The 13,194-nt window shown below is 42.6% G+C and overlaps 1 protein-coding gene across 1 annotated transcript in view; it reads left to right on the plus strand.

Annotated features, from left to right (window-relative positions):
- The first annotated feature begins 232 nt into the window (after window positions 1–232).
- The window catches only part of PDGFD (platelet derived growth factor D), a 183,628-nt gene continuing 170,666 nt past the window's right edge, over window positions 233–13,194 (plus strand). Inside the window, exon 1 of the mRNA XM_044284926.1 lies at window positions 233–980. Coding sequence (XP_044140861.1) covers window positions 869–980 — 112 coding nt within the window. The 5' untranslated portion in view covers window positions 233–868. The remainder of the gene's footprint in view (window positions 981–13,194) is intronic.

Consider the following 13,194-nt stretch of genomic DNA (forward strand, 5'->3'; position numbering starts at 1 on the left):
TGAAAAAAATAGAGGCAGGTGAGTGCAATCTATCTATCTATCTATCTATCTATCTATCATGTTCTTTCTTTCTTTGTATCCATCTTATGTACTGTATACGCATCCTTCTTTTTACAGTACCTATTTATCTTCTATCTTTCTACTATCTGTCTCAACTCCATCAATCATCTCTTGTCTATTTATGATCATTCATTGCTGTCTCCCGAATACTAGATTACAGGCACAACATCTCCAGAGTTCCTGAACATTACACCTCCCAGTCTATAATACTACACCTCTGTGTTCACATTACAGCTATGAACTGAACAGAGAAGTGTGGGAGTTGGTGGACAGGGGGGTCAGGAGATTATTTCCCCTGCACTCCTTGGCTTGCCTTTGATTTAGTAGTAGAGGGAATGTGTTCCCTGTAGTTAGTTGTGAGCAGCCCCTGGCTTTTTTCCTGTTGTTCTCAGCAGTCAGAGTCCTGTTTCCTCCAAGACTCTCACACACAGCAGCATTTATCCTCATCTGGGCGCTCGCACTAAATCCAGCTATGTGCTGTTTCTGCAGAAATGCATGCTGTACAGGGGGAGCTTCTCAAACTCTACTAGATAGCAGCTGCACAAGAAGTCCTGCAATATACAGCCTCCTTCTCCATTAAAGAACACAGGGCTCCTTCAAGGACAACTTGCTGCAATACACAAGAAGCATTTTGGATTCTTGCCTTCTTCCTTAAGACTACTGCAGCATTCCAACCTGTTACAGCCAAGCACATTTCCTCCAGGATTTTCTGAAGAAGGCTGATCTGGGATAAAGACATTTTGGAAGTTCTACCTGAAGAAGGACATCCCTTGATTCATCCCCTACTGAGCATTTCACACAGTTCCCAATGAGGTTGCCATTGCTTTTCAGCATCATTTTTGCAAACTTCTGCAGTCAAGGAACTTTATCCCAAACTGGAAACCTGAAAACAATAAGAGCCTCCAATTTAAAGAGAGATGGTAGGTGGCTGCATGCAAGGTCTTTGTCTTTGTGTTGCTGGGTTGCTTGGGAAGTTAAGGGTCCTCCTGGTACTGCTGAGTAATTTAAGGAGAAGTTTGTACTAGTGATTAAGATGTCAGATTGGTTTGCAGATTTACTGCTTGAGATGGAGATCTGTTTAGTTTGCCTTGTGTGTTTTCACTTACCTCTACTTGTGCAGATTCCAAGTTATTCCTTGAAGTTTATACTAACCTCACGTTGTGGACATTCCAGATCGTGTGTTACTTTATATCTTTGTGTAGGGATAACCAAGGCATTGACAGACTTATTTATCAACAGAATCATTTGTAACAAAAATATTGGACCCGGCCCCTGTGATATCAGAAATGATGGAATGTAAGGTATAGGGCAGTGGCAACTACAACTCCCAGTATGCACTGACAACAACAGGTTGGAGAGGACTGATCTAAGCTGTCATAGCTGCTCCTTATGTTTATCATGGCAGAGAGAGATAATAAGTATTATTATGTTTGAAAAATGCCTTCTGTTTCCGTATTTACGTTCCGTTCAAAGATAGAACATGTCCTATTATTGTCCGCATAACCGACAAGAATAGGACTGTTCTATTAGTGGCCAGCTGTTCCGTTCCGCAAAAAACGGAATGCACACTGACGTCATCCGTATTTTTTGCGGATCCGTTTTTTGCGGACCGCAAAATACTGAAAAAGCCATACAGTCGTGTGCAAGAGGCCTAAATCTGGGGAGGTTATACATAGATTTAAATGTACCTTTTTGAAACCACAAACCATGTGATATCAAGGAGTGTAACAAGGACCCAAGGGGGATCATAGCAAAACTTGGAATAGGGCCCCATACTGCTGTGATCATCTTCAGTAGCATGAATATGAGAAGTTTATGATTATGTTGGTTTTCCTACTGCACAGGGATAATGCACACAGAGATGTCACAATGGTGGCTTGATGTGCACAGTGAAGTTACAGCAAAGGCATCATGTGCACAGTGATGTCACAACACAGCAATAAAGCTGACAGTAATGTAACAATGGTGGCATCATGTGCACAGTGATGTCACAACACAGCAATAAAGCTGACAGTAATGTAACAATGGTGGCATCATGTGCACAAAGATGTCACAACACCGCAATAAAGCTGACAGTAATGTAACAATGGTGGCATCATGTGCACAGTGATGTCACAACACCGCAATAAAGCTGACAGTAATGTAACAATGGTGGCATCATGTGCACAGTGATGTCACAACACAGCAATAAAGCTGACAGTAATGTAACAATGGTGGCATCATGTGCACAAAGATGTCACAGTACAGCAATAAAGCTCACAGTGATGTAACAATGGTGGAATCATGTGCACAGTGATGTCACAGTACAGGCATCATGTGCATAGTGATGTCACAGTACAGCAATTAAGTTTACAATGATGTCACAATGGTGGCATAATGTGCACAGTGATATCACAGTACAGCAATAAAGCTCACAGTGATATCACAATAGTATAATAATACGCATAGGGATATACAGAAATGAATCAGTGATGTCACAGCCCAGAAATCATGCAAACAGTAATGCACTCTTCTCTTGTCCATATACATCACTAACTGCACATATGTCTGAGTGGAGAGGACCCTGCCTAGTTGTTGGGGCCCCAAATCAGCTGCTATGCCTGTTACCTGATAGGATGAGTTGTACCAAACTCAGCTCTGCTGCATCTGATAACTTCAGTCCTGAATTTGGCCATATTTTAAAAAAATATTTTGCCTATATTTCCTATATGTACCCCCCCATTTTTGAGCTTCCTATCATAAGAACGCTCCTTTATTTCGGCATGGTTAGTCAGACCAAGAAAGGTGCATATCACTTTGACACCATGGCTTCCTGAAGAGTCCTGATGGACCCTATTGGATGCTAGTGGTTTCTGTTAAAGTCTGAGACATCCCAAAAAATATGCAAGTTGTGATGACATTGACATCTTGGTTCCATTCCATCACGTTGCCTCTGATGGCAGAAGTAGTCTGTGCTATTTTATCTGAATGTATGTCAATAGGATCTGTTACTAATTAGTCTGACATATCCATAATGGATTTGACAAAGGTAAAAAAAATAATAATAATGTATTCCCCTTTAAGTGATGCCCTGGACATGTGCCTGGTTTGCCTTTATGATCAATACCTAGAAAGAGAAAGTTTTAGCACAGCATGACGTGGCATTTTCTAAGAACAGAGTGATGGCGCGGTGTCTCCCACAACTACCCATGTAAAATAATGACCTAGGATGATGGAACGTGGAGAAAGAACCTCAAAATAAAAAGGCGCAGAAACGCTATGGAAATTGTGTAAAGAAAGGAAAGGAGAAACAGTTGGAAAAAATGTGAACTATGTGAGGGGGGTAACAGGAACGCACATGGTGATCAGATTTCACGAGTTGCCAGGTATTGCATGTGTTCTAGAACGTTTTGGCTCCGCCAGAAAAGTCCTGAAACTCTGGCCAAGTCTGACCGTGATTGGGCTGAAGGGACTTAATCGCTTTGTAAATGTTACTGTGTCGCCCTGAGATAACTTATCTGGTATTCCACCGCTGTTTACTGCTCATAAGTTTAAGTACTTAACCTTAGTGAACTATTGGGAAGTTTTGCCAGAAGAATGTAGTCATGCACTGGATGCACTCGCTTTTCATTCCCATTGCTAGGACAGTGCACATAGGAACATGTGGTGCTTCACTGATAAGCGTTTACAATTTAAAGGGGTTCTCTGGGCTATTACTATTGATGTCCTATCATCATCAATATCAGATCGGTGAGGGTCCGATACCCGGCACTACCGCCGATCAGCTGTACGAGGAGACGGCGCGCTCAGTGCGCACATGCCGTCTCCCTTCTCTCTAACTGCTCTCCGCTGTATGTCTATGGGACAGAGGCAGCAGAGCAGGAAGAGAGAAGTGAGATGGCATGTGCACACTCCTCATACAGCTGATCGGCGGGGCGGGGGTGCCCGGTATCAGACCCCCGCCGATCTGGTATTGATGACCTATCCTGAGGATAGGTCATCAATATTTAAAGCTCAGAGAACCCCCTTAAGGCTACATCCACATGGAACCTATAATGCAATGGATAAAAAATTCTGTCATGGATGTGTCATGTGTTTTACATGTGAATTTAGTTGTGGATTTTGTAGCAGATTTGCCCGTATAACCCTATGTGACTTCTGAACTGGACCAGGCGATGGTTTGATCTTTAAAGGAGTTAAAGGGGTTGTCCAAGTTTAATTAAAACTTGGGCATCCCCTGTAATTGTGCAGTAAGATCCAATACTGATCTGTTTCCTCCCCCTGCCACTCCCTGCAGTAGTTTTCCGGTGCCCCCCGCTGTTTGTTTTCCTGGCTGCAGCGGTGACGTTTCGTGCACACAGGTATCTCTGCGGTCAATTACCTCTGAAGCCAATCACTGGCCTCAGAATGTCACCGCTGCAGCCAGGAAGCTCTCGTCAGTGGTGGGGAGGGCCGTAGCACAGCCCTGGAAGAGACAGGGGTGAAAAGAGTTGAGCATTGACAGGAGCTGCCCACGTTTTTATTGCGCTCGGACAACCACCTCTAAGATCGGGGAGGGAATCCAGAAGAAAGGTGATGTTCCTGTGGTTGCAGACTCCCAAAAGACACAGAGAAGTTGCAATTCAATGTAGGTTATAGATTTGTCTCATATACAATGCATTTTGAGGACTGTAGGTGTCATTTTCAAGTCATCAGAGACTGTACCGTATATACAGTACATAGATATATACAAGGAGAGCATTCAGATACTCAAAAACCCATACACGTGTCACTGCCAAAAATTGATAACAAGTGTTGATATTAACACTGACACTGATGCTCTTCCCAATACCCAGGTACTTTTCTTGTAAGACCATTCCTTTTATTGGTGTCTTATTCGTGTTCACTCTTTGCTCACCATAAACACATAGGGAGTTTAGTTTTTTAGTTTCTGGCACCATGTTTTCTGTAGAATGCATTCCTTGTATATACAGGTCCTTCTAAAAAAATTAGCATATTGTGATAAAGTTCATTATTTTCTGTAATGTACTGATAAACATTAGACTTTCATATATTTTAGATTCATTACACACAACTGAAGTAGTTCAAGCCTTTTATTGTTTTAATATTGATGATTTTGGCATACAGCTCATGAAAACCCAAAATTCCTATAAAAAAAAATTAGCATATCATGAAAAGGTTCTCTAAACGAGCTATTAACCTAATCATCTGAATCAACTAATTAACTTTAAACACCTGCAAAAGATTAAAAACTCCCAGCCTGGTTCATTACTCAAAACTGCAATCATGGGTAAGACTGCCGACCTGACTGCTGTCCAGAAGGCCATCATTGACACCCTCAAGCAAGAGGGTAAGACACAGAAAGAAATTTCTGAACGAATAGGCTGTTCCCAGAGTGCTGCATCAAGGCACCTCAGTGGGAAGCCTGTGGGAAGGAAAAAGTGTGGCAGAAAACGCTGCACAACGAGAAGAGGTGACCGGACCCTGAGGAAGATTGTGGAGAAGGACCGATTCCAGACCTTGGGGGACCTGCGGAAGCAGTGGACTGAGTCTGGAGTAGAAACATCCAGAGCCACCGTGTACAGGCGTGTGCAGGAAATGGGCTACAGGTGCCGCATTCCCCAGGTCAAGCCACTTTTGAACCAGAAACAGCGGCAGAAGCGCCTGACCTGGGCTACAGAGAAGCAGCACTGGACTGTTGCATGTCATTCGGAAATCAAGGTGCCAGAGTCTGGAGGAAGACTGGGGAGAGGGAAATGCCAAAATGCCTGAAGTCCAGTGTCAAGTACCCACAGTCAGTGATGGTCTGGGGTGCCATGTCAGCTGCTGGTGTTGGCCCACTGTGTTTTATCAAGGGCAGGGTCAATGCAGCTAGCTATCAGGAGATTTTGGAGCACTTCATGCTTCCATCTGCTGAAAAGCTTTATGGAGATGAAGATGTCATTTTTCAGCACGACCTGGCACCTGCTCACAGTGCCAAAACCACTGGTAAATGGTTTACTGACCATGGTATTACTGTGCTCAATTGGCCTGCCAACTCTCCTGACCTGAACCCCATAGAGAATCTGTGGGATATTGGGAAGAGAAAGTTGAGAGACGCAAGACCCAACACTCTGGATGAGCTTAAGGCCGCTATCGAAGCATCCTGGGCCTCCATAACACCTCAGCAGTGCCACAGGCTGATTGCCTCCATGCCACGCCGCATTGAAGCAGTCATTTCTGCAAAAGGATTCCCGACCAAGTATTGAGTGCATAACTGAACATAATTATTTGAAGGTTGACTTTTTTTGTATTAAAAACACTTTTCTTTTATTGGTCAGATGAAATATGCTAATTTTTTTAGATAGGAATTTTGGGTTTTCATGAGCTGTATGCCAAAATCATCAATATTAAAACAATAAAAGGCTTGAACTACTTCAGTTGTGTGTAATGACTCTAAAATATATGAAAGTCTAATGTTTATCAGTACATTACAGAAAATAATGAACTTTATCACAATATGCTAATTTTTTTAGAAGGACCTGTACTTATGTCCTGCCTCTGCATTCTCCAAAACACATGAAATACTTTATCTACAAAGTATGTTGGATCACATCTTCTCTGCCCAAGTGGGTGTGATTTTTGTTCCAGATTCTAGGCCCTGGATTTTGCTGTTATGGTTCCTGGGCTCGGTTGGCATCCTATGCCAACATCCTCCTGCCACATTCCATGCGTGTGCATCATTAGTGTAGAGACTAGCATTTGTACAACACATTAAAGGAGTATTTCCATCACAGACATTTATGGCACAGCAAAATCCTCTGGGACCAACACCTTTGTCTAGAACGGGGCCTCATTGACCCTACACTGCCTGGATGTGGTCGGAGGTTGTAGGAACTATGGAAACAGCCAAGTTATGGACTGTCTTGAGCTAGAAATAGCCCTTTTAAGGCGTTGTCTCAACTTAAACATTGGTGGCATATCTCTAAGATACACCACCAGTGTCAGATATGTCACTTGTATCGGACTGTCAAATAGCTCGGCTATTTACGGAAGTTAAATAGAAATGAAGGGATGGTGGCCGCGGTGTTCCGCTCTCGAGATAGGTGTGGGTTCCAGAGGTGACATCCTTCCAATACAGAAACAAGAAAAAAAATCAGCTCATCAAAACCAGACCAAGCAGTGCATAGAAGAGAATCCCAGGACGTCACGGGAGATAGCAAATGTCCAAACAGCGAGACAAGCAAAAAAATAAATAAATTCTGCATTTAAAGCTTTTATTTATTGTTCCACATTAAAAAACAAACCAACAAGTTCACTACAGACTCTCACGCGTTTCAAACAATAAAATCCATGTTCTTTTGTTCGAAACGCCCCTTTTTTATATGTTTTTTAATGTGTGACAAAAAAGGCTTAATTTTTATTTAAGTTCTGGAAAATGTATTATATATTTTTTTCTCTCGCTGTTTGGAGATCCTAGGGATATGCCACTAATGTCTAAGAGAAGACAACACCTTTAAGTGTAGCCTCCGCATATACTTGAAAACTACTCTAACTATCTCAAAGGGGTTTTCAGGATACCCTTCTATTTTAAGTTCCCTCCCCACCAGACTTGTGAAGGAAAGTGTACTTACCTGCTCCCCGTCCCTCCGTCCGGCTTCCTGGCACCACCTCTGTCTTCGGTGACCACATATAAACCTTCGCAACGAATGGGGTCATGTGCACCGCTACAACAAATGACTGGCCCCGAGCCGCGCAGCCTTCTGGGTCACTTGCCATTTAAGGTTGTTCTTTGAATAAAGGCAGCGATCATTGAGATCCTGAGTTATGTATTTGATCAGGTTCTCACTGTGTAATATATTACATTGTGCTTGTAGAAACCAATTAATGTGACGAATATGCTGTAGCAGAGGACATCTGGAAGGGGGCAAATACTTTATCCAGCATTGTAGATGAATTTTATAGAAAAGCTGCTTGGATGGTATGCAGTGCTGTAGTGTATTCTTGCACAGCTGGCCCCGAGACATAGAAATCTCAGAACATATCAATTTTCAATGCATATTTCCAAGGCTTGCACAGAACAGGTGCAGGGCCATACAGTACGCTTGGTAGCTGTAATACTTGTATATACTGTACTGTAGTGTCGTGTGTGCTCCGGTTCCTACAGGTGACACTCGAAAAATTTGAATATCGTGCAAAGTTCATTTATTTCAGTAATGCAACTTAAAAGGTGAAACTAACACATGAGACTCATTACAGGCAAAGCGAGATATTTCAAGCCTTTATTTGTTATAATTTGGATGATTATGGCTTACAGTTTATGAAACCCCAAAGTCACAATCTCAGGCCCCCTTTGCTCAGGGGGTATGGATTAATTAGCTGACTGGAGTGCGACACTTTGAGCCTAGAATATTGAACCTTTTCACAAAATTCAAATTTTAAGCTGCATTAATGCAATTCCTTTTCATTTGCATTACTGAAATAAATGGACTCTTGCACGATATTCTAATTTTTCGAGTTTCCTCCGTAGTATCTGATGTAGCAGGGATCCTTTGCTTTTTATTCCTATATGCTGCCATGGGGGTTCAGTGGGTAGCATGTTGGCACAGTAGTTACGGTGTATTCTGGGTACGCTATCGTCATCCAGATGATGAAAAAGGATTGTGAGCTTTAATGAAAATACACTGGGAAACATTTATCAAGACCGGTGTTGTTCATCGTTGGTCTTGATTCCCCCGTGCAGCCGGATGATACGCCAAATGTATTCAGAAGTGCAGGCCTCTTATAGGTTTGGCGCATTCTCCCGTAGGCCGTGCAACAGACTAAAATCTATGGCAGCCTCCTAGCTGCCATAGATTTCTGTCTTTAGTCACAGTAGATAACTGGCGTAAATACAGAAATCTATGGCAGCCTCCTAGCTGCCATAGATTTCTGTCTTTATTGACAGTAGATAACTGGCGTAAATACAGATATCTCATCACTTCCCCTTTTGTCGCCACTTCTGAAAAGTGTCGAGAATGAGGAAAAGTTGAAAAGTTTGCCACAAATATGGCGTGCACTAAAATTTGCCATAGAGGTCACACCAGACCCCAGCAATCGGAAATGTGTCCTCTATCCTTTGGAGATGGATAACAACCCATTAATATCTCATTTTTACATTTTCTCTTTAAAAGGAGTCTGTCAGCAGTTTTGACCCCTCAAAACTGCTGATGGAGGTAGAGAGCCAAGGAATAAACTGCTTGAACTTACCTTAGTGCATCTTGCATGCTCCCCAACCTTTCCTCTCTGCTCGGAGTAATGGCTCTAGTATCCACTCCAGAAGACTATGAGAGCTGTCAGAGCAGAGAGCCTGGGGTCAAAACTGCTGACAGACTCCTTTAAAAAAATCCTTAGCTGTGTTCTCCTTGCATTACACAGATAGGAAATAGGTGCCATCATTTTGAGTATGGAACCGCCATATCGTTTGTGTAGAAGCAGTACTTATCCTGCTCAGCATCTTCTCTAGTACTCTCCAAGTCAGTGCAGCATCTCCCAGATGGATAATTATCATGCTTTTCTATGCAAAAATATTAAGGTATATCCTTAGCATTTTCTTTAACGTTCTACAGCATATGAACAAACTCTTAAGATGCACATGATAGTGAGCTTCCAAATGTATATATTAAATGGAGGTTTGAGGGTCAGCTATCTCTCAGAGGATCTTTGGTCTGTGTCTGTAGCCAGATTTAGTCATAGATCAAAAAGATCTATTGTATGCAGCAGAAGAACTTCCAATTAAAGACTTCATAGCTACTTCCTGACACTACTACTTCCTTAGGACCACAGAATGCTTATCTCCGGTAGTCTGTTAGTAATTATGGCATCACAGACAGATGTAGCAGTCGTTAACTTGGTGCATGACACATTATACACATTGGAGCATACTTTAACTTAACTTTTTTTTACTTTTATCGTGTTAAAGGGAACCTTTCACCGGGATTTTGTGTAGAGAGCTGAGGACATGGGTTGCTAGATGGCCGCTAGCACATCCGCAATACCCAGTCCCCATAGCTCTGTGTGCTTTTATTGTGTAAAAAAAACGATTTGATACATATGCAAATTAAGTCAAATGATTCAAAAAAGATGAACCCGTTTCGAAAAAGACAGAAGTCAAGTTTGGCCCAAAATGTATTGCTGTATTGATCCAGAAGACAAAGCAATGTATAGGCTCTTTGCTCTTACAGGGAGCCTGTCAGTAGTTTTGTGCCTTCAAAACTGCTGACAGAACTCTATAAGTGATAGGGAGAGTGGCACCGGCATATCTAAAGAGATAGTCATGCACACCTGCACGTGCCGACATCCGCAACTGCCCAGGAGGCCGTCACTTCACGTTAAGCGCTCTTGGCACTCTGCACTAAATGCTTCCTGGTCTGTCCCATCTGCTCCTAGTGATAGTCCTAACAGTCTCCTGATTCTTCTGTTGTTGGGAAGTGCCACCTAGGATCTTGTGGTCATGAGGCTGTAGGGTCAGTCATGCAACCTGCCTGGCCATCTCTCTAGGTATTTTGCACCGTTCTCCCCATCCCCCATGCCATAAGGGCTCAAAACTGTGACAGACTCCCTTTAATATACTTTCCAATGAAAAACCCCTTCTTTGTGTGTCTCTTAGAGTCCACCAATAATTATGTGCAATGAACTTCATTAGCTTTAATACCTTACAAGCTTTTCTAGCAGACAGTAGGAAGCTGCTTTTCAGTGTCAGAGGGCCCCCTTATGCACTGGGCCCCTGTACAGTTGCACATGTAGATTATGTAGTTCACCTAACTCAAGCAAGATAACACTACCCAATGAACACACCATTGGAAGGCCAATATGTTACAGATGTGTCCTTCCTTCCCTTTCTTTTTGCCTCTGCATGTCCTGAGATGTGTCAAAAGATGTCAATCTTTTAAAAGGAACATATGATTTTGTGATATTCTATCATGAGATGCCTATCCTATATATCTCTATATGGCCACCCAGTGGTTGTGTTGTGAATTACAGTCTGTCAAGGATTTGGCTAGCAAGTCACAATATTGTGTTGAATTTATTTTAGAAGAAATTGGAGCCCTTAACCAAATTTGAATCAAAGGTGGACACATCCGGTTGGCTAAGGCTGAGTTCACATTGTGTTTTTCCGTTTAATGCATACAAAAAAAGTATATGTTAAACAGATGCTTTAGACAGATGGCATACAGTGGCATCCGTTCACCATTTTCTTCCATTGTAAAAATAAAAAATATACGTTTTTTATTGGACTTTGCAGGATGCAAAAACATTGTTTGCTGTGTTTTTGTATTCTTTTTTTCAAACAGAAGCATAAAACGCGATGTGAACCCACCCTAAGAGAGATGGCTTGACTGTCTCCTCACCTATGTGATTATGGTCTGCTAGTCAACCTTAAAGGGAACCCGTCACCTCCAAAAACCATCCCAAGCCGCCAGCAGTACCTGAGAGTAGCCAGCAGCACGTTTCCGACAATCGTTTTCTTCCTGAAGGCAGATGAAGCAAAAGCTTTGAAAACGTTCCTTTATCCCCTGCCGGCGCGCTTCTCTAGACATGGTTGAAGTCAAGGGGGCAGCGGCCTCCTTGCTTCAAGTCAAGGTAACCACGTCCCCTTCCCTGACCCTTCATCTGTGACTGACAACCGGCAGTTCTGCAAAGGCAGCCGAACTCTCTGCATAAGCGCTGTCAGTCACAGCAAAGGGGCAGGGAAGGGGACGTGGTTACCTTGACTTGAAGCAAGGAGGCCGTTGCCCCCTTGACTTAAAGCATGTCTAGAGAAGCGCGCCGGCAGGGGATAAAGGAACGTTTTCTGAGCTTTTGCCACATCTGCCTTCAGGAAGAAAACGATTGTTGGAACCACGCTGCTGGCTACTCTCAGGTATTGCTGGCGGCTTGGGATGGTTTTTGGAGGTGACAGGTTCCCTTTAAGGGACATGTTTTAATGCTTACAGCATGTGCCGACTGAAAGCCCTTCAAGGTGTTATTTAATGGGTAAAAATTCATTCCCTACGCCTATGATATTTTTAACCTATAGCAATGTCTCCCAACTCTCCCATAAACTTGCACATGTATGACCAAGTGTGCATTGTCATTTCCGTAGGGACAACAATGTAACCTACCCAATTATCCTATCCCCTGTCAACTGACGCCATATTTGTTAGAGGGTTGGTCAGTCCCAAAAAAAATTGTAGGCTTCTGCCAAGTGGCCAGCTTTAGGCAAATTGTTTCTATCCAATAAATGAGGAAGACTGAACAATACAAGTTCTAAAATTCCAATATCGGTTGTTTTTGAAACTTTTTGAGGAGTTTTATGTTAGAACAGGAAAGGAAATATGTAGATGTTCGCTCAAAAATAAATGTGTCCGTTAACTGCCCCCAATAAATACTGTGCTTCTTATATACTGTACAACAATGAGCACAAGGATTAGGACCTCAGCACCAGCCAGTTACCACATTGTTCCTGGTGCTCTCCGTCAAGAAGATATATGACAGTGGACTGCTGCACTCAGCCGAAGGACACCGTAGAGAATACGCCATGATTCAGCACTGCAGAGCCTCTCCAGGAATCCACACGGAAATCTGTGAAAATAGAAAATCTATGTGAAGCGGCCGCAGTCCTCGTAATGATACTGTATCTGTTCTCTTGGATTCGCTTATGAGGACAATAATGAAGTGGAAGTAGTGTGTACGATGTCTATAGATACTCTCATCATCATAGTATGGGAACAAGTCCGCTCTCCCGTTAGCCAAAAGGCACAAAAATAAATATTACCCTGTTTGGCTAAAAGAGTGATCAATGAATACATCGGATGCAGAGTGGCGCCCCCTGTATGTACTGAAGACGTTGCTTACTTAGAGTAATTTTTAAAACTACTGTACATATCATGGTTTCTATTAACATGTGCCACATATCAACTTGTCAAAATTTGTGGCAGTGAATGAATTTTACCTAAATTTTAACATTTACTTCAAAATTTAGAGGGGGATCGATGACTCCAGACTATTTTCGGAACTCTCATAGTGATGAATGGAAGGTGGCCGCACATGCGCTTTGCAATCTACTTTACTTCGAGGGCTCCGTTCTGGAGGTAGAAACATTTCCCACAGGTGGGATCAGCAGCTATCTGACCTTGATGGCATATCGTAGAAATA

This window comes from Bufo gargarizans, chromosome 3 (genome assembly GCF_014858855.1).
Source record: "Bufo gargarizans isolate SCDJY-AF-19 chromosome 3, ASM1485885v1, whole genome shotgun sequence".
Taxonomy (NCBI): Eukaryota; Metazoa; Chordata; class Amphibia; order Anura; family Bufonidae; genus Bufo; species Bufo gargarizans.